At 40.4% G+C, this 26778-nt stretch overlaps 1 protein-coding gene across 4 annotated transcripts in view; it reads left to right on the forward strand.

Annotated features, from left to right (window-relative positions):
• Positions 1-26778, forward strand: part of MAP7 (microtubule associated protein 7) — a 131060-nt gene that overhangs the window by 40284 nt on the left and 63998 nt on the right. For all 4 annotated transcript variants that reach the window (XM_067293675.1, XM_067293676.1, XM_067293674.1 and 1 more), the window contains exon 2: positions 26618-26692. In XM_067293675.1, coding sequence (XP_067149776.1) covers positions 26618-26692 — 75 coding nt within the window. The remainder of the gene's footprint in view (positions 1-26617; positions 26693-26778) is intronic.

Genomic DNA, 26778 nt, shown 5'->3' on the forward strand with positions numbered 1-26778 from the left:
TTTTCTTATGACAGCTCCAGCAGAATGAAGCAGTAGTGTTCCAGGTATCTGAAGTAAAAGAACCAAAATTAGTGTGATTTTTTTTTTACTGTTGTTGGGTTTTTTAGCAGTTAAAGACTTGAAATACTCATGTTGCCTAGCAACAAAACATTTTGGAAAAAGGCATTTATTCACCTTCATGAAGTGAATATGCAGCTGGTTGTTGATTGAAAGTGCAGTAAATGCACGAAGCAAAATGAGGCTTTCAGATTTCATAACAAATACTCTTTGGAAAACTTCAGCATTAAGTTGCCTGAAAATAAGCACAACACTTTAAATTGTACTATTTTGGAAGTTATAATTGTGCTATCAAAATGAAAAACTGAGGATAACTGAGATATATCCAGTGACTATATATATGCTTCCTTTGTCAAGAAAAAAAGATATGGAGGTGTTAGTTAATGGCTGCTGCTCATATATATGTTCTGGTTTTGGAACATTAGAGCTTTTTGAATTTAAGACATCAGAGGGACACTAGTAGGCACACCAGACTTACAGGGGCACGTAGCTTTGACTTTCAAGCTTAGGTGATATTTTTAACACAAGTTAGCTGAAAAAGCATTTGAAACCACTCTGCTATTTTTAACATGTCTAGCACTTAAAAAAAATCCATATAATCCTCTTGAAACAGATGGCCACAATGAGTTAAAATCCCATGCCAGGATTTGAGCTTTTACCCGATACTGAAACCAATGTCACGACATGGGGGCACATCGCTGACTTGGGAAGTGAAAACCTACTTCAAAGTTTGGAAAAAAGATTGCAAAAGCACAAAGCATGTTGTCCTATGCAATGCTATTTGCTTTCCTGATTTTAAGAGAGCTGTGGTGTTTACCTGGAGAACTGCTGAGTTCATCCATGTTGATGTGTGTGTTCCTCTCTCTTTTTGTAGTCCATGTACAATCTCATAACATTTTTCAGGTTAACTTGGAACATTCAAATTATTAACCTGTCCCCTAACCTTTCGTAAATAAAATGAGGAGATAAAGATGTGAAGAATTCCTTTAATTTCAAATTATGTAAATACTTGAATCCTGCCTTCAGTTAAGAAGCTGTTCAAACTGAGGTTTTTGTTTTAAATATCTGTAAAGACAACCAGGTCCATTTGCGGGATGGGGATGAGGTGAGGAGAAGGGTATTGGAATTAGTTTCACCTAGAACCAAAGCATGTTAAAAAAAAAAACAACAAAAAATGATGACAGCTGGCCTTCTGCTTTCTATAGAACTACTGTAGTGTCTCTAGAGATGGTGACAAAGCATTGGTGTTCTCATCCAGATAACTGGAAATAATTTAATATAGTTGGTGATTAATGGAGAAAAGGCATATTAATTCAGTGTGCTTTTTTTTATGGTAAAAGAAGCAAATGAGTGGGAGATTAAAGTCTTGACACATACTTAAGTTTTTACAGTTTACATAAATCACTCAGTAGCTAAGTTTTATCCCTGGTAAATTCCAGCAGAGTTAACCAGAGATTAATTTGACCCAGCTAAATGCAAGAGTAACTTGTGTATTTTTTGCTTTCGTTCCCCCCCCCTCCCCCAGGTTAACATCTCAATTGTGCTGAAATGTACTAAAATTTAGCAAATAAAAAAATCTGTTTTGACTGTTCTACCATGTATAAAATATATCTTTTTTTCTTTGAAATGTACATATTCTGTTCAGCAGTCACAGGAACAGCACAGTCCAAGTATAGCCTCATTGGATACCGCCCAGCTACTGTGAGGGTGCGTGTGCGTCGGTGCTGTTCTGACACTGGTTCTCTGCAAGCCTCCAGTGCTTGCACCTTCCTCCTCTCTCATTTTTGTTACCAGCTACAGCTCAAGGGGCTGACATTACATGAGTATTGACAGATAGAGACATCCTGAGTAGTTTTGAAGCAAGTAAAGAAAGGACCCGAGTATGGGGGCAGGGGAGTGAAGTCTTTTTTGGACATACTGTTTTAACATGGTCTCTTGAAATGCGGTCCAAACTTCCTTATGCTCCCATAGTTATGATAACTCTAATGAGTGAAGGTCCTCCCTAGCAAGCTGAAGCACAAAATGTATACTAGAACATAGAAGAATTTTTCAAGAGATGTCAGATTCTTCCCTGAAAGCTCAAGAAGTCTTTGGAGCTGGTAGCTCACACTATCTGGCATTTCTAAGGCTCTTATTGCAAAGGCTACTTTAGTGTTCTTGCTCTAATACCTGCAAATAGCACTTGAAAAAGGCAGCATATAAATAACTAGCTTATTGATGACACATTAAATTTTGTTTGAAGTCTTCTTAGTGAGGCCATATAAATATGAAAATACATCTTGGTATTCTGGGAGTGCTTCTGCTTTCTGCTAAAACAGGATAACACTGGGCAATTCTTAAGAGGACACGTAGGAGGTGAGAGCTCATCTTGAAGATGCTGTCACTTAATGAAACTGAGTTTCTCTGGACTTCAGTGATAGGTTGCTCTTAGGCATGTTGGCCCATACTAGATTTAATCTTTAAAAACCTGATGTGGCACAATTAGTTTCCCCCCTCTTCTTTACTCACTGTACCAAGAGAGAGCTTTCCTGCTTGGTGACATGCCCCGTTCTCAATTTCTTAATGCCGCTTCAGCTGACTATCCCATCCAACTGCAGAGCAAGCAAACAGTGCGTTGAGAGGGATATTGGGGCCAGGGAGCAGGAGGTCCAGATGTGTTGCACCTACTAGGAATGTCCTGAACAAGAAGTCGTGCTGCTGGGCATGCCAGATGAACAGTTTGTAAACTAGATTATTGTAAAATAAGTTGATATTGCTGCAGCTATAGATGACTTGTGTTCTTTTAGCTGAGGAGTCCAGCGTACTTGTGTTGAGGTATGCTGCTATTTTGCGCAGTGATGAATACAACATCTCTGTTGGTTAAATCTAGACTTTTGCAAAGGCACGAGGGTATTAGTAGGGTCATGAGGACAGATTTGGAGGGGTCACTTTATCACCTCTAATTAAATCATAAGCAAGTCTTTACCTTAACTGTACTAAATGTGAATGTAGCTCTTAATCCTGCAGACTTTAATAGCCTGAATATATCCATGGAAGCAAAGATGGCCTTCCTCAGGACTACAGCAGGCTTCAGAAAGATGCACCTAAATGTGACCTGTAAATGAGGCTGTGATACCCTGAGAAGGCAATGAGTCTTTGGCACTTTCAGTGCTTTTTCAGCAGTTTCCACGCAGTTGCCAAGAGACCTGGTCCCACAAGCTTCGCACCTGGTGTTATCAGACTTGCTTAAGGAAGGTGTAACCCCCAACTCCAGGGGCTTGCAAACCTGTTGTAATATGTAGGGCCCTCTGTGTGCTCGTGTGATCTTGTTCAATTTGCGAACCTCGGGTGGGCAGAGTACCCATGATATGTGAAGCCTGCCTGTCTGTCCTGGAAAAAAGCATTTTACTTGCTCTGTCCAGTCACGGTAATACCTTTATTGACAATAATAGAAGCATGCACAGAAGAAAAGCGCAAGGCAAGGAAGTACAAGTTCTGTTTTATCAGGATCCTCCCTCACTGCTTCAGCCTCACAACTGGCTGATACAATGTCCACAGAGCCTCCCAAGCTGGTGTGGCATAGGGTGCCTTCTAGCATCCACTTCTGCTCTTTCTTTTGTTAAAAACTGCTGCCCCCCCTCTCCTGGACACGGAGAGGAATGTGGAAAGGGTGAGGACAGGAAACAGCACAAAGAAATTTGATCCTGTCTTTCCCCTTCCCAAGCTTGAGCTCCGCCTTCCGCTTGCTTTTCCCATAGAAAGGCTTTCCCTCATGCCATGGTGATTGGTCCCCCTGGGGGATGCAGAGGGATTGCGTGATTTCCTTTCCCTTCTCAAGCTCTCTTAATTAACATTTACATTGCTTAATCTGCACAACTCTGCCTGCCTGCATGCCTTCTCTTGTTACAGCCTCTGAAATAACTGATTTAAGAATTTAATAATTATATACCTTGAAAAACACTCATTTGTATAATCATCTTCCTTTACTCAAAGCTCTACTACTCACTCTCTGGTGAGTTTTGTGGAATGTGGTATTACTGATGGCACAACTAGGAATGGATCCCCTGGTAGCTTTTGTGTCTCTGCCTGGGGGAGTCTGTTATAGAGATTGTTTAATTGGAGCTGAAATATCTTTTGGAATAAATTTTCTCTACCATGTGAGGACGAGGGAGAGGATCAGTTTCAAGGAGGAAAACCAAATGTTTCTTGTTTGATGGTTGAAAATTGTTAATTTTCTGATTTAGCTTAGTGTTGGCTTACTCTGTTCTCACTGGGCTTTGTCTTCAGCTAGTCCACAGTCAGCATAACATGAAGTGCTTCTGGAAATCCCATCCACGTTGTGTTACTGGTACTAGATTTGCCTACACTTCAATACTAAACAAATACAGAACTGTCAAGAGCTTTAGTTGACCTCTAACAAAATCTTGTAGAAAGCATAGGAATATTAGTTCTAAGAGGCAGTCTGGGGATGCTTCGGGATTGCTTTGGGATAGTTGCTGCAATTTGTATCTCTGGTCTTGTATCTGGCAGTATCCTAACATCTGTGGCAGTTAATAACAGAAGATGTGGTCCATCATCTTTTCTCCACAAACCAAATTGTAAAGTCAGTGCACTGTTGCAGGTGGTTTTATCCAGACCAAAAAAACTCCCCCAAAACAACAACAAAAAAACACAGATGAGAGAGCTGCCAACTGTTATGTAAATGCAGAGAAATCCTTAAATCTATGCTAAGATGTGTACACTTTTGGTATGCCATTAAGCTTAGCCTTGGGGAGGGGAGGCCCACATAAGGCTTTTTCTTCCTCTTCTGATGCTGAGTTGGTAGTTTAGCCACTGTTTCTCAGCTGGTCTTTCTCTGGGCCCATTTAAGCCTGAGCGCATGTATTGAAAAGAACTCCTTCTTGGTTTGTGTGTGGTTCATTGAGCAAGGTGGCTGCTTAAAAACAGGAGGCTTTAGTATTGTACATCGTGTCACCCTTTGCTCTTACCCTGACTGACCTTTCGGCTCTGCAGAGGAGAACACATTCAGCGATTAATCAGCCCACACTTATTACTTCAGGTCACTTGCATGGCATAGACAGAAGGGGGAAAAGGAGTATAAATGCAAATATTTTCAGCCATGTGCTTTTAAGGGTAGGATGGAAGATGACAACCGGAGTCAGCTGCTGAATTACAGCAAGTTCTGGTAGCTTGTTCCTTATCAGTGGTGGAATAAATGCAGTTGGCTGGTCAACCGTCTCTTAGCAGGAACAGATGTGGAACCTCTTCTGGTTGCTGCAGCTGGAGGGGAAGGGGCTGTGATAGCTTCATGGCAGGGTTAGGAGCATCACAAGGTGGGGGTGCAATGGAAGATGCTGGGTACTTCTTTTTATCATATCCAGACTATTTTTGTGGCAAGAGTTGTTTATAGTTAATGATCTGTGGAATGCAGTGAGCTTTGGATCTCATCAACTATTTGAAGTATCTGTTAAAAACAATAGCAGACGCTTTTGAAAGTAGCTTACAAATAAATATGAAAAATGTACATTTTACATTAGAATTATTGTCCAGCACTTCATGCATTTAGAAAACTAAGCTCTCATAAAACTTGTTTCAGAATTTTTTCTGGAGAAAGATGTTAACTAGTCCTATAGTAGCACTTAGACACCAGCGAATTTAGAACATATTCAAGCCTTTCTGGACATCATTTTTGAAATTCAAGAGGGATTTTGTCTCGATTCATAATTGGCAAACTATTGCTGTAATTTCTTTTGAGTCATAACTAATAAGCTGAGAGGAGGCCATAGTTATTTTCTGGTCTCTCTACCCTCATGACTTGCTTTTTTTTCCTGTTTCATAGGACAGATGTAAAATAAGAGTATTTTACATAAAACTATTTATTTTATCCATATTGGTTATGTGATGTCTGGTACCTTCCCAGACAGTTCAGATCTTACTCTGGTGGACAGTTTTGAAGACTCTTGAGTTTTTGCATAAGGCTCTCTTGGCTTCAAGTAAGGGCCACAGATATAAGCTTATGAACAGCAGGAGGTGCTTGCAGGGTAATAGCTTTGACTGCTGCTACTGTGAAGAGAATTATTTAACATACGGAAATACATAAGCCATTTAACTTCCTACTGAATATGTCATATAGCTTGACTCATGGTAGCACTGTAAGAATGCTGCATGGACTTCTAGGAGGACAGTGTCCCTTTCACAGGTTGCTTACAGTCTCTTAATCATTACAATATCTAATCACAGCTCTTCCTGAGGAAGAAGAATGGTTTCCAAAGTCAGTCGTAAGGTTCATCAGCTCCTGAGCAAATGACTGGCTAACATGGAGGCTTTTTAAGAGGTTGCCTTGAAATGTCTATAGAGGATTAGCACTGATTTGCTAAGATCGTCGCAGGCAAATTCAAGTCATCCAAATATAACACTAATTATTTTTACTGAAAAAACCCTGTATCTCCCTAGAATATTGTAAACTTTTACAGTTTTACTTGAGTTCTCATCTTCTCAAATGATCACATTCATTAGCACATGTAATTCAGCATACTACTTGATATATTTATTTTTTCCCAAACAGAGAATTGACAAGCACTCTATCCTCTTTGCTAGAATTTGTTCTTGTAAGGCAGTACAATACTACTTTGCCAGAGCCCTACCCATTGTAAATATATGACTTTGTTCCAATACATGCTGAGCACAAAGAGAGGGGAGGAATGAAGTGATGCACGTTCTGCAAATCATAGCAAATTGTCTAAGGCCAGTTGTAATTCTACAAAATTAAGACTTCCCTATTAATTTCTTGTAAACCAGTTCACGTGCCTTAGTTCACGTTATTTTTTTAAAATGTTTCTCAGCTGAGGAAAAAAAAAGTTGTTGGGCCCCGACCTGAGCTGAAGTGGAGTCCCTCATGTTAGGGCATAAATAATAGATGTTATTTATTGACAAAAATCAGTATGGCTTTTACACAGAAAAGTTTCAGAATTAACTTCCAACTAAGGATCAAATTTCATAGGTCTATATTGGTTATTGTAGTCATCAAAATAAAATCGAATGTAGATGAGATTAAGAATATAGGATGCAGATTAGGTAATATTTGAAGTTGTAGGGAGAAAATAGACTATAGTCATTTCCTTCTCTAGGTGTAGCAATAACAGAAGGTTTAACTGGTAAAGCTAAAATTAGACTGTCTGTCCTTTTTAATTTACAGAAGGTTAGGAAAAGATTGCAGCTAGGACTGCCTACTGCTGATTATGCAAGCACAATATCAGTTTATCCTGACATTAATTACTGTTAATTAAATGTAGTTTTTTAAAATGCATAAGTTTGGCATTGTTTTTCTTATAAAGTCACTTTTGAAATTTAAATATGAAGGGTATTTAAACCCTTCCCCTCTGGCTTAGCATTGTGGCACTGATGTGACCCTGTCAGGGATCAAGTGCCATTGTGCAAGGCACTATAGAAGTGCAGAGCTAAGATCGCTGTGCCCAGGGATCTGATAGTTTAAGGCTGTATGAATGTTCAACAATTGTTAAAACATTGTGTTTCTCCCTTGGTAGACAACTTAAAAATAGCTACCACAGCTCTCCAGCAAACTGATTAGTATCCTTCATATTCCTTGCAGATGTTCCAATTCCAGTTCAAAATAATCTATATTATATGAGAATACCGAAAAGAATTATAATCTGTCAAGAAAGGTTCTTCACACTTTCTTACCTTGGCAGCTACAAGCAGTTCTTCTGTTACTTTTTTCCTGAGACCTCACTGAACATCCCAGGCACATTTTTGATGTTAACTTTTTATGTTCAGCTTTACAGTGACCTTAGACTAAGAAATCAGAAGGCCTTAGATGTTTGTTGCTTTATTTTTCTCATAATCAATTTTCTGCTTTCCAGACCCTGAAGTAAAACTATTCCCAATCTCTTCCTAACCTACTCCAAAACAAAGTTATGGACCCTCACTGTCCCTGAGGTTCATAAAGTTCATGTGCACCTCTTTTGGAATTTTATCTGTGAAACTACTTAAAAAGCATCAGGCAATATGTTACCCAGTTACACAGCCAAACTCAGCATGTTGCAAAGTGTCTCTGCTCTAATTATGTAGCTACAGATAGTGCAGTATTTATTGTGCAGATGAGTATGAGAGGCTGTTCTGTATCCACTAAAAGTTCTTGGCCTGCTTAGATATGTGTTTTGAAAGTAAAATTAGCTTAGCGAAGGCCAAAAGTAAAGTTCCTAATGATTTAAGCTTAGTCAAGGTTGAGAGAGAAACTTAAACAAAAGTTTAAAAATAAATAAATGTTTGTATTTGCACATTTAAACTGCTCTCTTGAAAGCCTTGGCTTTGCAGAGCGGCTGTCTCTAGTTGCATCAGCTTTTGGCATTGACCTTCTGTTAAGAGAAAGAGAAATGCTTGTTGGAAGCAAAAAGTGCTGACAGCTTTGTTTTGTATTTTAATTGCAAAGCTGGCATAGCATCAGGTAAGCACTAATGAAAGTTAGCTGGCTGGCACTTCAGTTTTTAGAACTACTGTTTTAAAGGAACAATGCATCTTGTTACTGTGTTCTCTGTTGTACAGCTGTGATATGAATCCTAATTTTTCAGAGTATAATAGGACAGCGATGTTCTGGAGTTGCCTGGCTGTGTTGGTCAAGGCTGTCTACCGCAGCAGCACCCTGTGGGAGTATGCTAGTGATTTACATTGAAACGTCCATTGTGTTAACAAAGACAAGCCAATAATCTAGATGCATACTGTTACTTTAGTCATATTCAGTGGATGTTTAACATCTGTAGTCTAAAACCTTATTTTTAGTAAGCTACTGACTGCCTGATCCTGTGGAAAAAGATACTGGTCTTCTGTAGATGAAATGGATGAGAAACATGAGTTTTCCAAGAAGAGATGTCCTGAGATAAAGTGGAAATGTGACAACTGCTCTGGAAGAAATAATTTCATTTTTCATTCATTGCACAAATGTCCAAGTCTAGTTGGATACAGGTACAACTTTTTAGTTTGAGTTTGAGGAGCTTGATTAAAAGACAGGCAGATGCAGGGTATGAGCAACCGTACAATAACCTAATGGTCATCTGTATCAACAGGAAGACAAGGATTATCAGTGGGTTTATGAGGCATGGTTTTGAGGAACCAATGCTCTGCTCTCAAGTGAAATTCAGCATAGCAAATGATTCCAGCCTTAGTTTGTTGTGGAAGACTGACAGAGCTATAGAAAGCACTAATACCCCCGTCTGGAGCTCTTTGCAATCAGTGAGATTCCCATTAATTGCAAAGGCCTTGTCTGAGATTCTAGTGGGAGTTTGCTAATGTTTAATCTCAGCAAGCTGATCATTTTGAGTCTCTATTATGGTTCTTTGTGATAGAAAATATTTTTATGAAACAGTGAAGCAGCCTTGATGATCTTGTCTCCCTATGGAATGGCAATCAAAAGGGCAAGGCTCATAAAGAATAGCTTTCTAGACAAGGCCATTTTCATCCTTAGAATTAATTTATACCAGTGCAACACAGGGAGCCTGGGAAGCGGTTAATACCTGGCCTGATGCCAATGGTGACTAATCTGTGTGGCCCCAAGTTTTGGGTAACCAGCACTGCTGTCTGCCTCCATTACAAGCAAAATTTTGTAGTATCTAATCAAGCCAAAAAATTGTCAGTTTGGAAAGACTGGAGGTAATTTGTGAGAACCTTTGTGTTGTTGGTATGCAGCCAGTTCAACTCAGTGGTTGCACATACAAAAATTTAATGTATATGGCAACCAGCCTCTCAACCACTGTCTTGCTGTGCAAAGAGAAGAGCTGAGGGCAGCAGTTGAGTGACTTGCCTGAAAGTGAAGCAGTCCCTGAGTGCATTTCCCTCCTGCCTCCCCCCTTAAAGGCAAGGGTGGGAAGCCCAGTTCCCCCATCTGAAGTTTCTGGACCTGTTACATCGACTGCCAGGCATCAGAACAGGCTGCCTGCGCTTTCAGAAATATGACTCAGAGCATGGGGAATGATGTATTGCTCCATGGAGCCAGATACTATGGTTTCAGTATTATGTTGTTTCTCTCTCTCTCTCTCTCTCTCTCTCTCTCTCTCTCTCCCCCTTTTTTTTTTTTGGTACTGTTTGTGTAACACACAGTTTCGTATGATGCTTTTTATTTCTGTGCTGTACTTGAAAATTTAGTGCATGTAACAGGAGCCTGGATTTTGGAGTGGTCCTGTGGCATAGTTAAGTTGCTTGCAACAAACCCACCCACTTGACAGTCCAGTTTTTCCTCTATTTTTGTGGACCAAACAAAAGAATCAGTGCCAAGAACGTCTCATAAAGTTCTCAAGGTATGCCTGTTGTACGATCCTTTCTCCAATAATCTTTTGTCCATCCCTTTAAAGATTAAATGTATTACAAACTACTGTATAAAATATTGTTAATATGTAGTTCTCATTGTTTCTGGGGGAAATTTCAGACACCATTCATGAAATTAAGTAGTTGTACTGCTCTCGACGATAGCAGAATTTTGCCTCAAATTTTTCTTGGTACCAGTCTGTCCTGGTTACACTGCTGCAGTGAAGTACAAGGCTTAGAGTTGTAAATTCTCGTTTTTTCCATCCAGAATAAGCAGTAAGCCCCTGTGAACTAGAGAGCTGTAATTCCATGAAGCATTTTAGTGATGTTGTAAAACCAAGATGTTTTGCATAATAAAATAACCCCAAGTCAGAATTTTATCCTTCTCATGCTTGATTTGAATTTTACAAGGCAGAGAGCAAATAATTAAGGTTGCATAACGTTAAAAGAGCTTTCGTTTCAGTCCCTGATAGCTTTGCTAGCTTTAAATGTTCTGGCTCCTGTTTCTCTTTGTTGCTAGGATCTCCCCTTTTTTCTTTTTTTGTCTTTTGTTCACAATTTGTCCATTTTCTAAAATAAGACAGAAAACGAGGGGTTTTTTTGCTTCTTGAAAAAATATTTATAGCAGTCTCATAGGGATGACTTAAGGTGTCACCATGCTTTAAAGGAAAGATTTGAAACCGGGAACGATGGGGATTTAGTTTTAGAGCTACGCCGCCTCCTGTCCCTGAGAAAAGCCATCCAAACTGGGCATGTATAAAAAGTCGGCCGTCCCGTGCCTACTAGGGACGCATTAGCGCTTGGGCGCTGAATTTGTGTCGAGGGCCGAGGCAGCGGCCTTTCCTCGCGGGCGCCCTGGGCTCCCGGGGTTGGCGCGCCCTGGCATCCCCACAGGCAGAGGGAGCGCGCGCCTCGCTGGGGCCCAGCGGCACCTTCCGCGCGCGACTTTCCCTGGCCGCTTCCTAGCTCTTTGGGCCGCTCCGTCCCCAGGCCCCACGGCAGCGAGCGCGGAGGCTCGCTCCCCTCCAGAGCTGCCCAGGTACCCGCCGCCCCGTGGGCGGGAGGAAGGGTCTGATGCCGGCAGAGAGCGGGGGGAGGCAGTGGGGAGCCCTAGGAGGCGTTTGGGCTGGAACAGGGGTGGCCCGAAAACTGTCAGGACAAAGTAGAAAGGCAGGAGCAGAGGGTCTCACAGGGTTCAGGAACAAGAGAAAGAGGACGAGGCAGTGGCCGAGAGGGGGCTTAGGATCAGGAAAAGAGCAAGGGATGCAATTAGGGAAAGGGGGAGGAGAGCAGCTGGGGGAGAGGAATGGAAAATACTAGCAAAATGTGTCATTTTTTCCCCATTTAGTGGCAGGGTGATAAGTCTTGCAAATCAATTTTTGTTATTCAGAGAATACAGCATCTAGACTTGCTAAACAGTTTTGATAATCTATGGCGGGGGAGGGAGACAAGTTTTATAAATTTACCTATTTTTAAAGCATTTTTTAAGTTTTAGGTTATTCTAATATGTATCAATACATAATACAGGCTGCATGTTAATATTTAAGATTGCAAGTCCAAGCACTGAGAAGTCAGGAAATATCATAAGGAAACTTGCATATGCATCTTGAATTAGCTATGCCTGATGTATGTATATATTACAAAATAGGTTTTAAGTATGTGAATGTGTCCTTGGAAGTTAATGGCTAAACAGCTGTGAATGAAGGCAAGCTTTGATCTAGCTGAACTGTGCTGCATATGTAAAGTTGTGAAGGAATTGCTTAATGGAAACTTCATTAGCAAACATGTTTGTTTTTGTTTAGGTTAGTGTCTACAAACTTTCTGGGGCTTCATACAGTTTGTAGTTCAGTTTTTAGAAACATTAGTCCAAATATTATAAACATTTAGTATCAAATATGAGATATTTGTTCCAAAACATGGAACACTTTGGGTTTTTGGCTTAAAGTAACCTATGTTTTTGTTTGTTTGTTTGTTTTAATTTAAATATTCAAACTTAGTGTTGAATTGATTTCTGTTGATTACTTCATGATGTAGTACTTAAAGGCAGACATTTTACATTACAAATGCTGTCACGTCATCCTTATAATACAACAAAAATTAGATCTGAAGAATAAAGCAGTTTAACACTTTTTTTTTTAATCCTTGTCTTTGTTCTGTCCTTTAGACATAATTCATCCAGCAGCATGGGGGATTCGTCCCAGGTCACTAAGGCACCAAATCTGATGGTGATCAAAAAAAAATTTTTTTTTAATTTTCATGTATTTATTTATTTATTGCTTTACACCCTCTTTGATTTCATGGATAGACACACTATCTGTCTACATCAGACTAAAAGCAGTGTGATGAGCCCAGGGAACATTTCTTGTTGATCCATTAAGGAAAGTAGACTATGAGGTGTTATTTTTCATGTAATTTCTGTAGCAATCTGTTCTTACAGATACTATTTCTCTAGAAGACATTTAATTTGTAGGGGTTAATCAAAACCTGAATACTGCTGGATCTTCTCAAACTGGTTTTGAAGTCATGGGACATGTTTAAAATATAAGCTAGTCAGTCAGATACAAGGGTTTCCCTGGAGACTGGAGAGAAAGGTGAAATATATGCCTCCTAAGGCCAAGAGCTGCAAATTATAGCAGTCAGGCAACTTAATTACCAAGATGGCTAACCAACAAGTCTTTGGAAAGCCAAAGACACCAGCGCCTAAGGAACTAAAAGGAAACGTGCATGGACTTAGAATGGCTCATGCAATTATGTATGAAGAACTCTCCTGGTACTGGACTTACAGCTAATGTTTGTGCTGCCCGGGGTGTAGCCTGTGCCTGCATCTAAGATGGAGAAATGACACTGCACATGGAGATTCCAGAGAAACAAGTCTTGCGTTCTTAAAGTTTATATGCAAATTTCACTGATTTCTGGCATATAAAGATAAGATCCCCTTTTTAACAGTGTGGCATACAGCCTAAGATTCCCAGAAGGAACCCGGAGAAAAAAATACACTGTGGTTTTGTCAGTATACCTGAAGCAATGGATTTTTCTTATTTAAGAAAAAAAAGGGGGGGGGGGAAAGAAGCACTCTGGTAACCATTTGATGTGTTCATATTAGAGAGGCTTAAAACTAAATGTTGTTAGTGCTATTTAAAGATCATATTTGGATAATGCCTGTTCAAACATATTACTCCAGAAAAACTTTACAAATGGAGAGTGTGTTTGCGAAGTCAAAGACTTAGAGCTGAGAAATAGCATTAAGGTTTTTTGTGTACCCTCAATTCTGCATATGCAATATTGTAATTAACTATTTGATTCTGCTACCCTATCAAGCAATAACTTAATTCTCAGGAATTCCTGTTGTAGCTGAATATGAGTAAAGATCACAGTAAATATTGCGGTAAACTATCCAACCCTGAAACGAGAATAGAAGAGTTTTTCAGTTTCCTATGATGTTCACCATTGAAAGACAACTTTTTCCAGTAATTGGTGTCTTGAGTATATAGTTGAGCTCTTGGCTGGTAGCAGCTGTGTTCATCTTGAGCATCCTTAAATATAACTATGTAATCCCAGTATGGTTTTTATTTTTGATGGTGAAGGGAATGATTAAGGATAAGTCATGCGATGAAAATATATTTCCTTAAATCAGTGTTTTTGCTTTTTTCTCTTCCCAGTGATGGTAGGAAACATTCTTTTTGCTTCGCTGTTTCTGAATGTATGCATTTTGTGCCACATTGAATGCTCGTTTTATTTAGCTTACAGTACTAGGACATATATTTTCTATAAAGAATAGAAGAATTAGAAAATGGAGTGTTGCACTTCGAGTAATTAGTTCAGTATCTGTTCTAGTGACCTTGCATTGCAAGGTAGAGGCAGGCTAGCAGAAAATCGCCTCTTCCTTGGACGAGTATACTTTTTGATTAGAGTGGTGGCTTGAGTGCATACATCCAGGAACTTAACTGCTAAGTAACAGCATGCAGTCTCGTAGTTTTAACTGTTTCAAAAATTATCTGCTCAGAATGGGCTATATAAACAAAGCCCAGCTTCTGTGAGTCTCTTCCTGCTGTCTTTAGTTGAAAGAGGTTGTTGCTATAGAGACTGGCTGTCATTACTCATGGTGTGTTTTTTCTTCTTTTGTGTATGTTTAAGGCTGGAGAGGTGACTGCAAACATTTCTGCAAAAGAGCAAACTCTGCAATGGTGAGACAGTTACCTATGTTACTTGTATTGATCCCACTAAACTTATAGGAGGTCTAGAACTTTCCTCCAGAAGAAAAATCCCAATATGCCATTTAGATTTATGCCTGGGACATCTAATGTGTTCTGCATGAAGACAGCTTAGGCACCAGAGGCAGTGTAGCTACCTCAGTGTAATGCTCAGCTTTGCTTCTCAGCCAAGCTAAGCTCTGGTGTTGACAGCGCTCCTGCTTCCAGTACCAGAGTTAGCTGAGTCAGGAGATGAGCTCCACATGGCAATGAACTTATTCCTTAGGAAATGAGGACATTTTACTTCATTATTTAAAGAGCTGCAACTTACTTGCAGAAATCTAAGCAGCTTCTGTAGCCCATTGCACTCTGTTTGAATTTTGCTCCACGTTCCTTTGCATGGAGCACTAAATGTCTTAAGCTGTTAAACAGGGCTAGTTCTATTTTCCTCCCTATCCTCCCTTCTTGGATTTTGAACAGCCTTATTTTTACTGGTTCTTTGGCAAGAGATTTGTGAAGATCTCACTAAAGCCAGTTGTCACTCAGTGCCTGTGCAGAGCAGTTCCTTGGGAGTAAAACACTCTGTCAGTGTCGAGTCACTTACTGTCTGTCCCTGCAAATGTTGCATTTCTGTCTTTGACCATAAGATGAAAAGAGCTGTTAAAACTATGGGCTAGGCTGAGGTGACCCTGTTCCTATTCTTGTGATGCACCTGCATTTATTGTCTCTCCCGGAAGAGATAGTTGGAGAGAGAGAGAGAGAGAGAGAGAGAGAGAGAGATTCTCTTGCAACACTGTTTTCTTCTTAGAAGAAGCAGGATGAAGCTGGTGATGATCTGTTTAAAGCAATTATAGGATGAGGGTCATGAATCCCCTTAAGTCTGGGTACAGTGATTTTGAGTTTGAAGTGATTTAAAGCAGGGGAGGGGCAATCTTGGACAATGGAAATCTTTTGGACTTTATTTTAGGTGGCATTTGGTAGGGGTTGGGAAGGGAGTGTGTTGTCTTTCATCTGACAGGCTAATAAACAACTCAACCCAGTGAGAGATGCTGTACTACCAATGGAAGTTCTGAGGAAAGAAGATGGTTGGGGTAATCAGAAGATTAGAGAGCTATTGAATCTGTCTTAAAAGCACTTTATGGGCAGAAGTCATGCAGTGGGAGAGCTGGGTTATCAAAGGTCTCATTTGCATGCTTGTATGAAGGGACAGTGTGAAGTAACTTAACTAGAAAGAAGGCTTTGAAGGTGACCAGTCCTGTTTTTGAATTTTTCTTCCGTTTGCACAGTTCATGTCACTTCATTTTCAGAGTGTTTTGCCCTTCTTTAAAACATGTGCAGCCCCTTCTGGAGGAAAAAAAATGGGAAGCATCCTAATATTTAGAGTATGCCTGTGGTTACCAGTTGTTACAGCAGAGAAAGGGAAATCATTAAAATAGAAAAGCAAGCTGCTGAAATCTGCCTATCTTCAGTATAATCTCCAGAAAGCCAATACGTAGCTGAATTTGTTCCCTATGGTAAAAAGCAATTCCAAAACCTCACCTGTCAAGGGCAAAGCTCAGCTGACTGAGATGTCAGTGGAGATAACAAGCATTGCTCTGCTTTTACAGAACACCTAGCCTGCACCTAAGTATGGTATGCCTATATGGGGATATCCCCATATGGCAACAGGGATCACTCTGTTACTGTATGAAGGCATTAATTACCGCAAGAGAAAACATTCATGTCTTGCTGCCATGGCAGAAGGACCACTATTAGAGCTCTGTATCTTAATCTTGAAGTCACTGGGATGGTAGCCATTCACCTTGGTACGTGTGCTGTTAGGTCCTGTCAAACTAATGCAGACTGAACAAATTTGGGAAGAGTTGAAAAAATACTTAGAGGAATGTCTAGATATGCACTGAATTCAGTAAGGATGTGATGGTCATGTAAATTGGTGGGTTGGTGAGGGGAAAGCACTGTGACAGTCTGAGCTTGTGGGAGTCTCCTAACCTAAATAATAGGTATAGGTTCATTCTGTGGAATGTTCATTTTATTTTAAAATATGTATTGCCTCAAAGGAATGGTTGGGGGGGGGGATGACAAGAGACCGTTATGTTCTCTTATTGCAAAGCTGAGACCGAAATTGCTTTTTTGCTAAAAATGGTTATATCTTGGGATCAAATTGCTTAATGGAGCAAATGTCTGTATACCAGAGTATCCATTTTTCCCTTCTTTCCATCCCTCTGTGTTCATATTACTGTTCTTGAGTTGCTGTTTGTATCTTTGTAGAACTTAAAGGCTGCTATATGCACTGATCACCATGCTCTTTAAACAAGGGGATATCAAATAATGAATGCTCAGCTTGTCCCAAGTGATTTGACCTTGTGATGAGTGCGATATTGAAAGCAGTGATCTGTGCCTTGTTCACCAGTTCCCAGTGGTGGATGAAAGCTGACTGACTTGGAAATACTTAGAGGAATTACTTCATAGTTTGGAACAAGCTCCATAGCTGAAGTCCAGAAAAATTGCTTTCATCTAGTGAAATGTACAGTTGTTCACTTTCATAATCTCTGAGGTGACCTTCAGTGTACGGCTTTTCTAACAGTAAACTGTAACAGAGCCTGGATGTGGGCATACTTCTGGCATACCAATGGCAAATGCCACCAGCAGCAGCAAGAAGGCTGAGGAGGAGAGGGAGCTGGGACGCTTGCATCTCAGGTGAAAGCCAAAGCTCATGAGTAACAGGGTCACAAGTTCGTTGCTGATTGTCTGTCACCCCGTCTTGGGTTTTGAAGAGCACATGGCCTGAGACAGAAAGGTTGCATAGCACAAAATGTTGAGAGGCTGAAAATGAGTTTGTTCTGCAGAGGGTAGCCTTTCAACTTTTGTTTTGGTGAAGCAGAAGAAAAGATCTCTTTTTCTGTCCCTCATCTGTATCAGGTCAGACTTGCCAGCCTTCTGGTCATCTGCAGTACCACTGTGGACAGCACAGGCTCTCAGCAAATAGCAGGGACCTGTTTTCCCCTGGTCCTTTGTTATGCTGAGATCTTTGTTTTATATTGCAGTATAATGACGTGATATAGTTATCCAGTGGATATAATGTGATTGTCATCATTTTTGTAAATGCTTTTAAGTTTAGCTTTGTGCTTCTTTTATTGTCTCTAGGAGAACCTAAGCAGCGTAAGGTGTCTCCCTACAAAGCACTCAATTTGATCTCTTCTCTTGCAGTTGTTTAATACTTTAGAATGCAATGCTTTTTAAAGCCAATGTAGCCAAAAGTAGTTTTTCACAAATATGCATCTCAGTAGAGCAGTTACACAATTTTAATCTAAAAGATGTGTCCCTTTTCTTGCAGTTACTTGCATCATCTGGTTTTATGTCTTGTCAGTCTTTTCCAAAGAAATCTATTTACGCTTCTGTTTTTAGTGTTTTACAATTTAATGGTGAATTAACTATGACAGTTTAAAATCTTCTTCTGTTTATCTTCCTAGTCTAGAGTATGAAAAAAACAATGGCAACTTCTGTATTAGTCCATGAGTAGTAAATGCTGATGCTGATAAGAAATTTCATTTCTACTTAGCCAAGACACCAGAGATTTAAAATGCTAGTAACAGTGTTTTGTACAGTGACTCTGCTAGATTTCTGTGATACGTGCTAGAACAAACAGTTCGAATGGTCACTGCAACTTGTTTGCTTTTAATTTATTTATATTTGCAAAACAAACACCAGTAATTTCCACAATGGTGGAAGCATGAAAAGATGTACTTCAGCTTCAAGCTTCCAAGAATTTAAAATATTTTAATGCATGTAAAATTAATTCATAGGTAGGTTTAAATGAGGGATGAACTTTGCTTTGCTTTGTTGTCTCAAAGTGCAAAAATGAAATACAGATACTCTGTCACACTTTTGAGTCAAACCTTTAATTTGCAAATAAGCTTAATCCAAATAAGCAAAGAAGCTTAATTCAGGTAATACAAGTCTTCACAATTTAGGATATAAAAATGACAAACCAGTCTATTGTCTGCAAGTACCCTTGGGCTCACCCTGGTCCCCTTAACAAGAGAATCTAAGTGTTGGCAGCTAACCAAAATAAGGTACATCTCTTTATATTCTTTTAAACTAGAAGAATATATTTCAAATTTGAACTATTGAAATGCGCTAGATGTAAGCCTTTCTCAGAACTCGCACATGTCACGGTCTTAATGCCTCACTGCTGTAGTAGTGGGCAGAACCTTGTAAATCTAAACATTTTTTTGTACCTGAGTGTTGCTAACTAAAACACTTTGTTACAGAAGGATTTGTGTATAGAGCTCTAATGGCATAACCAAACCCATTAACAATTTTCAAAGCATTTAGACTAAGAAGCCTGAGGATGTTGGTTTGGAATTGTTTCATTTTTTGCTCTGAAGCAGTGGGTCTGTTAGGGAAGTCTCTCTAGCCTCCCTGTATGAACCCTCGAAAGCTGGACTTTTAAGAGGGCTTGATTTTGGGGTGGAGGGGAGGGGGCTTGAAAGGAAGTGTGGAGGGTGGAGGTTTTCCATCCTGCTGCCTGTGTGCTGCTGCTACCTGCGCACCCTTCCCCAAAGCAGTACCTGACTGGCACACGTACCAGTGTGCCTTTGCCCTGGTTCCCCCTGCCCCTAATGCGCTTGCAGCGCTTATGCCCCAGATGCTGCAAAATGCCTGTTACCGTCACGCAGGGCTCCCTTTCTCTCTACCAGAGTCCTCTGATTCTCTCCATGTCCCTCCTGCAACCCATCGCTTCGTCCTACGATCCTCCTGCTCCTATTCCCTTGCTTCCCCATCCTGTTATGCTGGAAAATCCCAGCTCCTGAGCTTGCCCCCAGTATGGCTCTGAGCCTCCCAGGCTGACCTCCCCAGTAGCCTTGCTGGAGACGCAGTGAAGGTGGCCTGTCCATAGCGGCTGAGAGCTGCAGGGATGTCTTACTGGGCTCTTGGCTCTGTCCTCAGTGGCCACCCAGAGAGCACCACTGGCTGCCGGGCCAGCGCGTCTGCTGTGCAGGAGGGGCTCTGCAGCAAGGTTTTTAATGGGCAAAGCTTGCTTCAAACCAGTCTGTTGGTAGGAGCAGGCTCCTGGCAGACTGCTTGCTTGCTCTTTGGAAGTTGGCAGCAACCCTCAAGCCACCCATTAAAACTTCATGTCCCTGTAGGAAGTATTGAGTTGTTCTTGTTGGGGAGGAGAGGAGGAGGAGATGCTTCATGTGAATAAATGTGCTGATGCCTAGTTCTTATATTTCTGCACTGTTGGTCCAAGTGTCAGAGTAAACATCCTTGGATACAGCTGTTCTGAATGGTGCATAGGAATTTCAGTGGTTTTGTCTGTATTTAAGCTTTAGCAGTTGGATCTATCTCTGCTTGATCCGTCTCTGTGCTGCTTAGCAGGGTGCTGTTGTAGCATGTGCTGGTTGAAAGTAAATAATGATTTTCTTGCTATCTTGCTATGAAGGATTGCACTTTGATAACTTGACATACCTGTGCATGAGTGCTTACAAAAGCAAAGCTAGCACTCGTTCTCAATGTAATCTTTCTACATTCAAAGCACTTTTTTTTAATATGTATAATTATTTATCTTACTAAAAAAGCATGCACAGGTCCTAAGCAAGTTTAGGGCTCTGGTGTGTGCTTACACTGTGAATAAATGAAAACAAGGGGTAGTCTTGACTCAGTGTTCAGCCCGAGATATAGAGATGGTGGGAGAAGAAACACAAGGTAGCTGTTCTGCCCAAACTTGGTCCAACTTCCAGTACAGTGCACCAGTACTAGAAAATGTTGTCTCCAAAATTGCTGGTTTTTTGGTTTGGGGTGTGGTGTTTGTTTGTTTTTTTTTCCTTACTGTTTAAGTCCCAAATTTCTGAAGCAGTGTGGATAATAATTTTGTCTGGACTTACTCTGAAGGTTTTGATATTAGACATCCAGCTGCCTGGTTTTACCTTTTCTATTTATCAGCTGAGCTGCATCCATCTTGATAATTTTGGGGCCACTTATAGGGCTTTCAGATCTCTATCACTAGAAAGATCTGTCTTTTGTTCCCGCATTTCCAATTTTAGCATGCAAGTAGAAGATTACTATGGAGCACAAGTATGGAATGAATGCAGTGCTTGACACTAGCGCAATGAACAGCACTAAAATATTAGTGTTTTGTTCTACTAAGCATATATGTGGACACTACTGATAATACAAAGAATAAGAAATTCTAAAGATGCCCAAGGTATATTTTACTGGAAATAAGGAGAGAAGCATTTACATGTGTATATATTGCCAAGGTCTTATTCACAAACAGCAGATGTAAGAAAGGCAAAAGGGATGAGCAGTGGGAAAGTTGTTTTCATCTGTGCTGGACTTTGTTTCCTCTCTTGCCCCCCACCCCCAACCCCTGGATTACTTAAATCCATTAGTAGGATAAACGCTTCAGTTTTGTCATTAGGCAGAATTTCATATCCAAACTTAGTCTTAAAATTCAGCATTGTTGCTTTAGAGCAGAACAGCTAGTTGTTGAATGCTCAGACTTGTATTCCAAGTCAGTTGTTCAGGAGTTAGGTGTTACTGTGGTTCTGCATTTAAGCTAATAAACTTTGTCAGCCCTGACTGGTGTGTGTGCTTTCGCTCCCCTCCCCTTCCAAGCACAGCAATACCTTCGACTTGATTTACATGCCAGCCAGTGGCTGTTCCCAAGGGCCTTGAGCAGGCCCACTTGATCCTTCTTGCTTAGACAATCATAAGAGGTCTGCTGTCTCCTTAATCCTGGTTAGTTCAAGCTATGGATTTGCTTTACATTGTACATATCAAGCATAAGATGCTATATAAAATAAGCACTATTTCTGAACTAGTTTCTTTTTTTCTTTTAAGAGGGTTGTTTTTTTGAAAGGGAAGTAATTGGAGGTAGCAGAATTGGATGCTAAGGAATAAAGATTTTATTGCAGTTCTCTGTTAACTCTGTTCTAAATTTCCCAGTTTAGTATTAGATTTCCTGTGCTACATATTGACAACACTTTTTGACTGAGGTATTAGTTTGTCCCACTTCAGATGCCTTTACCTCTATCTCTCCCCACCTTGCAGTGGTGGACAGTTAAGGAGCTATTCAGTCTGACTGGGGGATTAGCTGACAAGTGGCAGAGGCAGAATAGCTAGACTTTTTTTTTTTTCTTTACTCTCTCCTCCATTCTAGCTACTGCTTTTTCTCCTGGCTGTTTTGTTTGTGACTGTTTCTGCCTCACTTACATTCATGGAATTGGAGCAAGAGAGTGGAAGGTGGTGTTTCCTCTCTGCTGCTCAATGCATCTTTTACCCAGTTGCCTATCTGAAGTGTCAGACACGAGTTGCTGTCTGCATGCCGCAGGCTGGCCTGTGTGTGCTCTCCCTTGCCTTCTTGCAGCCCCTGTGTGGCTCCCCTTTTCAGGTCCTAACTAGGGTGCAGTTCTGGGGTGGGTGCTGGGCTTCTCCCAGCCTGAGCCGAGTCTGGGTGCATGTTTTTCCCTCTTGCCAGGGCACCTTCCCAGGGGCCCGCTTCTCAGTCAGGGCTTTCCTCTGGATCATTCAGGCGAGTGTCCTTTGACCAGAGCTTACCTTGTAGTCAAGGAAGTTCTAATTTCTTAAAAGCCTGTGCTTTTCTTCCTCTTTCAAAATCTCCTGAGTCTTTTTTTCAGCTTTATGTCTTTTTAAGATCAGATTTCTCTTTGCTTTTGTTTCATTTGCACCTGTTAGCAATTCCTACTTCTGCTCACACAGCCCTCCTTTGGAGAAGTTGGAGAAATCTGGTTTCTTTACTTCAGGAGGAGCACCTTAGAGCAATGCCTTTAATAATCTTACAGATTGTGTGAGACATTGATCACTGAACAGCTTTTGGGTAGTTTTTGCTGTGCTATAACTTTTCTTTTTTTCTTTTTGGAAAGTAGGTCTTGTTTCGTACAGGTGCTTGGGACAATGAATTTTAGCCACAGAGGGAAGTGACTATCTTTAAAATCATCCAGTAGATTTGTGATTTTAGCATGTCTGGGGTTTTATTGCTTAGTTAAGTTTACCTTTGCATATTTGCAGTTGGGCATTTCATGCAGGTCCATGCATAACTATGATTAGAAAAAGAGCATGTGATGAAAGGAGGAAGGGATAACTTCCTGCAACCTCTAGAAGAAAAGTAGTTCACTTATTTAAGGAATCTATATTTTTGGCAGCTGGGGCGGATTATTCCACAAGTTTGAAGCAGCTTTGACAAAGCTCATTCTTGTAACAAATCCATGTACCACTAACCTGTAGTGAGTTGTAGCAGGTTTTTATGTTAGCGACTTTGGATGACATGCTAGATAATGTTGAGCATAAAGTTGTAGTCATATAGTCATAGTGATGTTGCTTTAGTCCATAACAGTAATAAATTCAGAGCAATCGTTATACTAGGCCACTACTCTATCACTGTCATTTGCTGCTCAGCCACAGAGTGCTTAACAGGAATAGTTGAAGTTGGATAATCTTCAGCTCGATTTTATTTTTTTATTTTTAAAATACCTGGGTGATGAGGGTATTTTCAGCTTAGAAACAAAATGAGGCTTGGGTTCTGCCTGTGCTTCAATCCATGGGTGACTTCTATGTAGTCCCCTTGAAATCCATGCACTGGACAGGTAGGTCAAGTTCTGTATGTTTAAACCCTTGTAGGCCCTGCTTAGACAAAGCTTTTCATTGAACTTTCTTGTCTGACAGTCTTATCCAAGAGGACAGATGTTAGATGATACCTCGCTTGGGGAAGGAGGCTCAAGGAGAAAATGTAATAACTGAGCAGTGTGTCCCGGTTTGGAGAGCCCGTTTAGGGGTGGTTCTTGGAAACCCATTCCTGAGGGCAGTGGGGTGGTCCAGTGCTACGTGGCCTTCCTCAGCGAAGGTCGGGTTGGGGTGCTCACCCCTGTGACTTCCCTGCTTGAATTGGGAAGGGAGGCAATGTTGCCCTCGTGGCTTCTTGTACAGCTTTGGCTGAGTTGCCTAGCACTTGAGCTCCATGTGGCTAGCATGGGCCCCTCAGCAGCCCCCTGTGAGTGTTGGGAGGTTAAGTGCGCTGGCGATGAGGCTTTGCATGCAGGCTGTGTGCTCTGGAGAGAGGAGGAGCTAAGCAAGCATCAGAAACTGCAGACATCAGAAACACCAAGAAAACATCAGGAAAACCAAACATTAGAAAATATCTGATGGGAGGCAGTAAAGACAGAGCCAGACTCTTCTCAGTGACACCCAAGACGTCACTTGATGGGCAAGGGGCAGTGGGCACAAACTGAAATACAGGCAGTTCCTTTCAAACATAAGAAAAAACCTTTTTACTGTGAAGGTGGTCAAGCACTGAAGCATGTAGCCCAGAGAGGTTGAGGAGTCTCCATCCCTGGAGATACTCAAAACCCATCTGGACACAGCCTTCAGCAACGTGCTCCAAGTGACCCTGCTTTGAGCAGGGGGCTGGACCAGGCGGTCTCCAGAGACCCCTTCCCACCTCAGCCACTCTGTGGTTCTGTGATTGATTCTGTGATTGTTTTCCCCAAAAATCTGTCCTATTACTCCTTCTCTCTTCAGTCTTTTAAGTTTCCAGAATGGTTCACAAAAATAATCCTATTTATAACACTTCTTTATGTAACTTTATTCTCTCCATGTAAAGAGAAGTCATAGTTGCTCAAGATAAGCAGCAGAGCAAGTATTAGGTAGTTGAATGATGTCTCCCTTGGCCTGTGTTAGGTTATTGTGCCTTGCTGGAAATAATGTCATCGATATTTAGATTTGGGGTTTAGATGTTTTGTTGTCTGATTAATCCATTTGTGGCTAAAGCAAGTGGTATTCTATGGGAGCACAGCTACAGTGTCTACTTAATATTTGTGCCAATTCTTATTCAATATCTAGCATCATTAAAATTCATGGTTGTGCTATCTCATTGCTTCTGCATTGCTTGTGGCAGTCATGCGAGTACATACCAGGACTACATCACAAAATATTCCAAGGAAGTGTCACATAGCAGTAAGTATGGAAAAATATTGCTCTGTGTACCTAGGCTCCATTACAAGTGTATTATCTGAAGGCCATCACATCTAAACCGTCGAATTGGAATTAATGAAGTATTATATAATCCTTTGGTGCAATGCCTGAGTAAAATAATGCACGTGCAGAGACATGCAAAGAAACTTGTGTTGAAGCTATTAGAACCTCAGTGCTCTCACTGTCTCTTTTCCACCCCCAAGTTAAGGTGATAGTTTCTTTGTAAGATATAATAAATTTAGGTGCACTTATTCAGATAAATAAAACACTTTTTTTTAGGTTCAGTACCATTAATTTAGAACAGTAAAGGGAAATGTACTGTTTCTGATAATGGTAGATCCTACCAAGACCAGAGGTGCAAGCGTTTAATGTTGCTCAGATACATAGTCATATCTTACCAAAAATCAGTGCATTTACTCTTGAGTAGAACTGATCCTTTGTGTGAGGCCTTTAAATGGCAAAATATTAAAATCTTCTGTTGGGTTGTCTTTAAGTAATACCAATTCTTACTGTGAATTGGAATTGCAATTTGTTAGATCCTGCAGTGGTTACTTCCATTGATTACAGGAAACAATATAGTTGTCACAGTTACTTAAATTTTTCCATATGATTTTTGGCAAAAAAAATGTGACTTTTTTTTTTGAATGCTGCTCTCGGCAAAACATTACTCCTGAACACTGAACATTTGATCAAAGCTATTTTTCCTTTCCCGACCCCCTCCCTCTCCTGCCACCCCCCCGCCTACTCCTCCCCAAAAGAGTAAATGCCACATAGGTTCCTCTTGCTAACTTTTATCCTTTATGTTCATTCTGAAACGTGCCTGAAGAAGGAGATAGGAGGGAAGCAAAGAATTTTGTCAGACCACATAGGGAATAAACTCACTGAGGCACTAAGGCCTGAGTGCATAGTGTTAAAGCTGTCAAGTGTATGAAATCCCTTGGAGCATTCTGTAAGTTTTGTTTGTTTTCTAAAGTGGACCTAATCCAGTAATGTCTGTTTTGCTTTTAAAACTGAAAAGTAATCTGTTTCCACCAACTTTAATTTCTAGTGGGAGTTTCAATTAAATGATTTTAGGGCTTTTTTCTTCCCCTGAATTTTATCAAAATAACTTTCTTTTTGTCCTTGTTTCCAACTCCATTCAAGCTGCTTGTGGAGGGGTTTATAGAGTTATTAGTCTATCTTTACACTCTGCCCAGACTGTAATGCCCTAGAATCAAGCACTTCTATAGGTGAGCTGTCAGACACAAAGACAAATCATAAACTGAGGAAAATCATGGCATTTAATTTCCTGGCTTGGTTTACAATTAAGTAGATGTTGAGCCAAGGATATACTTCTGATTTGAAGTATAATAATGAATCTGTTGGTTTTCCTTTATGAAGGATCATTGAAAGGATATTCAGAGTCCCCAAATTATCTTTCTAGATTGACAGGCCTGATTTAAAAAAATATATATATTTTTTTGAAAATAATGGAAATCTGTCATCTTGTGGACTTTCATTTGTGTTATAAGTTGTCCTCTTTGTCAGTTCTTGATAATGGGTGCATTAGTAATTTGTAAAGAATCTGTGAAGATTTCGTTAGTATCTTGTACCATACTTTTAGAAACCTAGGATTTACGATACAGTTTTCTAACTGCTGCATTGCAACAAGTTCTTTGAATGTCTGCATCTTTCAAGTTGCTTTGCAATTTCTTTCCATTCTTCCCACTAATTGCTATTATCACTGTGATAAATTCATCTTCTTCCCAGGGAAATAAAAAAGGATTAAAGGCTGATGTGTGGAAGTAGTGGTTGCTGGAGCATCACTGAGAAGGAAATAAAAGAGGAAAAATTACTTGCAAACAGTATAGAGTGAAAAAAATCAGAGACCAATGTTGTTTAAAGGGAATTTTGTTACACTACTTTCCTCAGCCTGAACAGGAAACATGTATTGTGACTTCACTTGTATTGTGGCTTCATACAAAATGGTATTTTAGAACAGTCTTGTTTTAATGGGAATATGGCAATGTAAATTGCAGCGTAATGGTTGTTCAGCTGTTGTCTAGTAATGTGGCTGACTAAATCCTTTTTCTTCCTTATTTTAGCATCTGAAGGTTCTAAAATACAAGACAAGAAAGTCGCTTCAGGACAGAGCGCTGACAATGCTGGAGCTAAAGCAGGTATGCCATTACGCGTGCTTCACATTGTGATGCTGTATGCCTCAGTGGTATTTGGAAAAACAGCTGTCTTTCTAGGAACCTCTAGA

Source organism: Apteryx mantelli, chromosome 3, assembly GCF_036417845.1.
Source record: "Apteryx mantelli isolate bAptMan1 chromosome 3, bAptMan1.hap1, whole genome shotgun sequence".
Lineage (NCBI taxonomy): Eukaryota > Metazoa > Chordata > Aves > Apterygiformes > Apterygidae > Apteryx > Apteryx mantelli.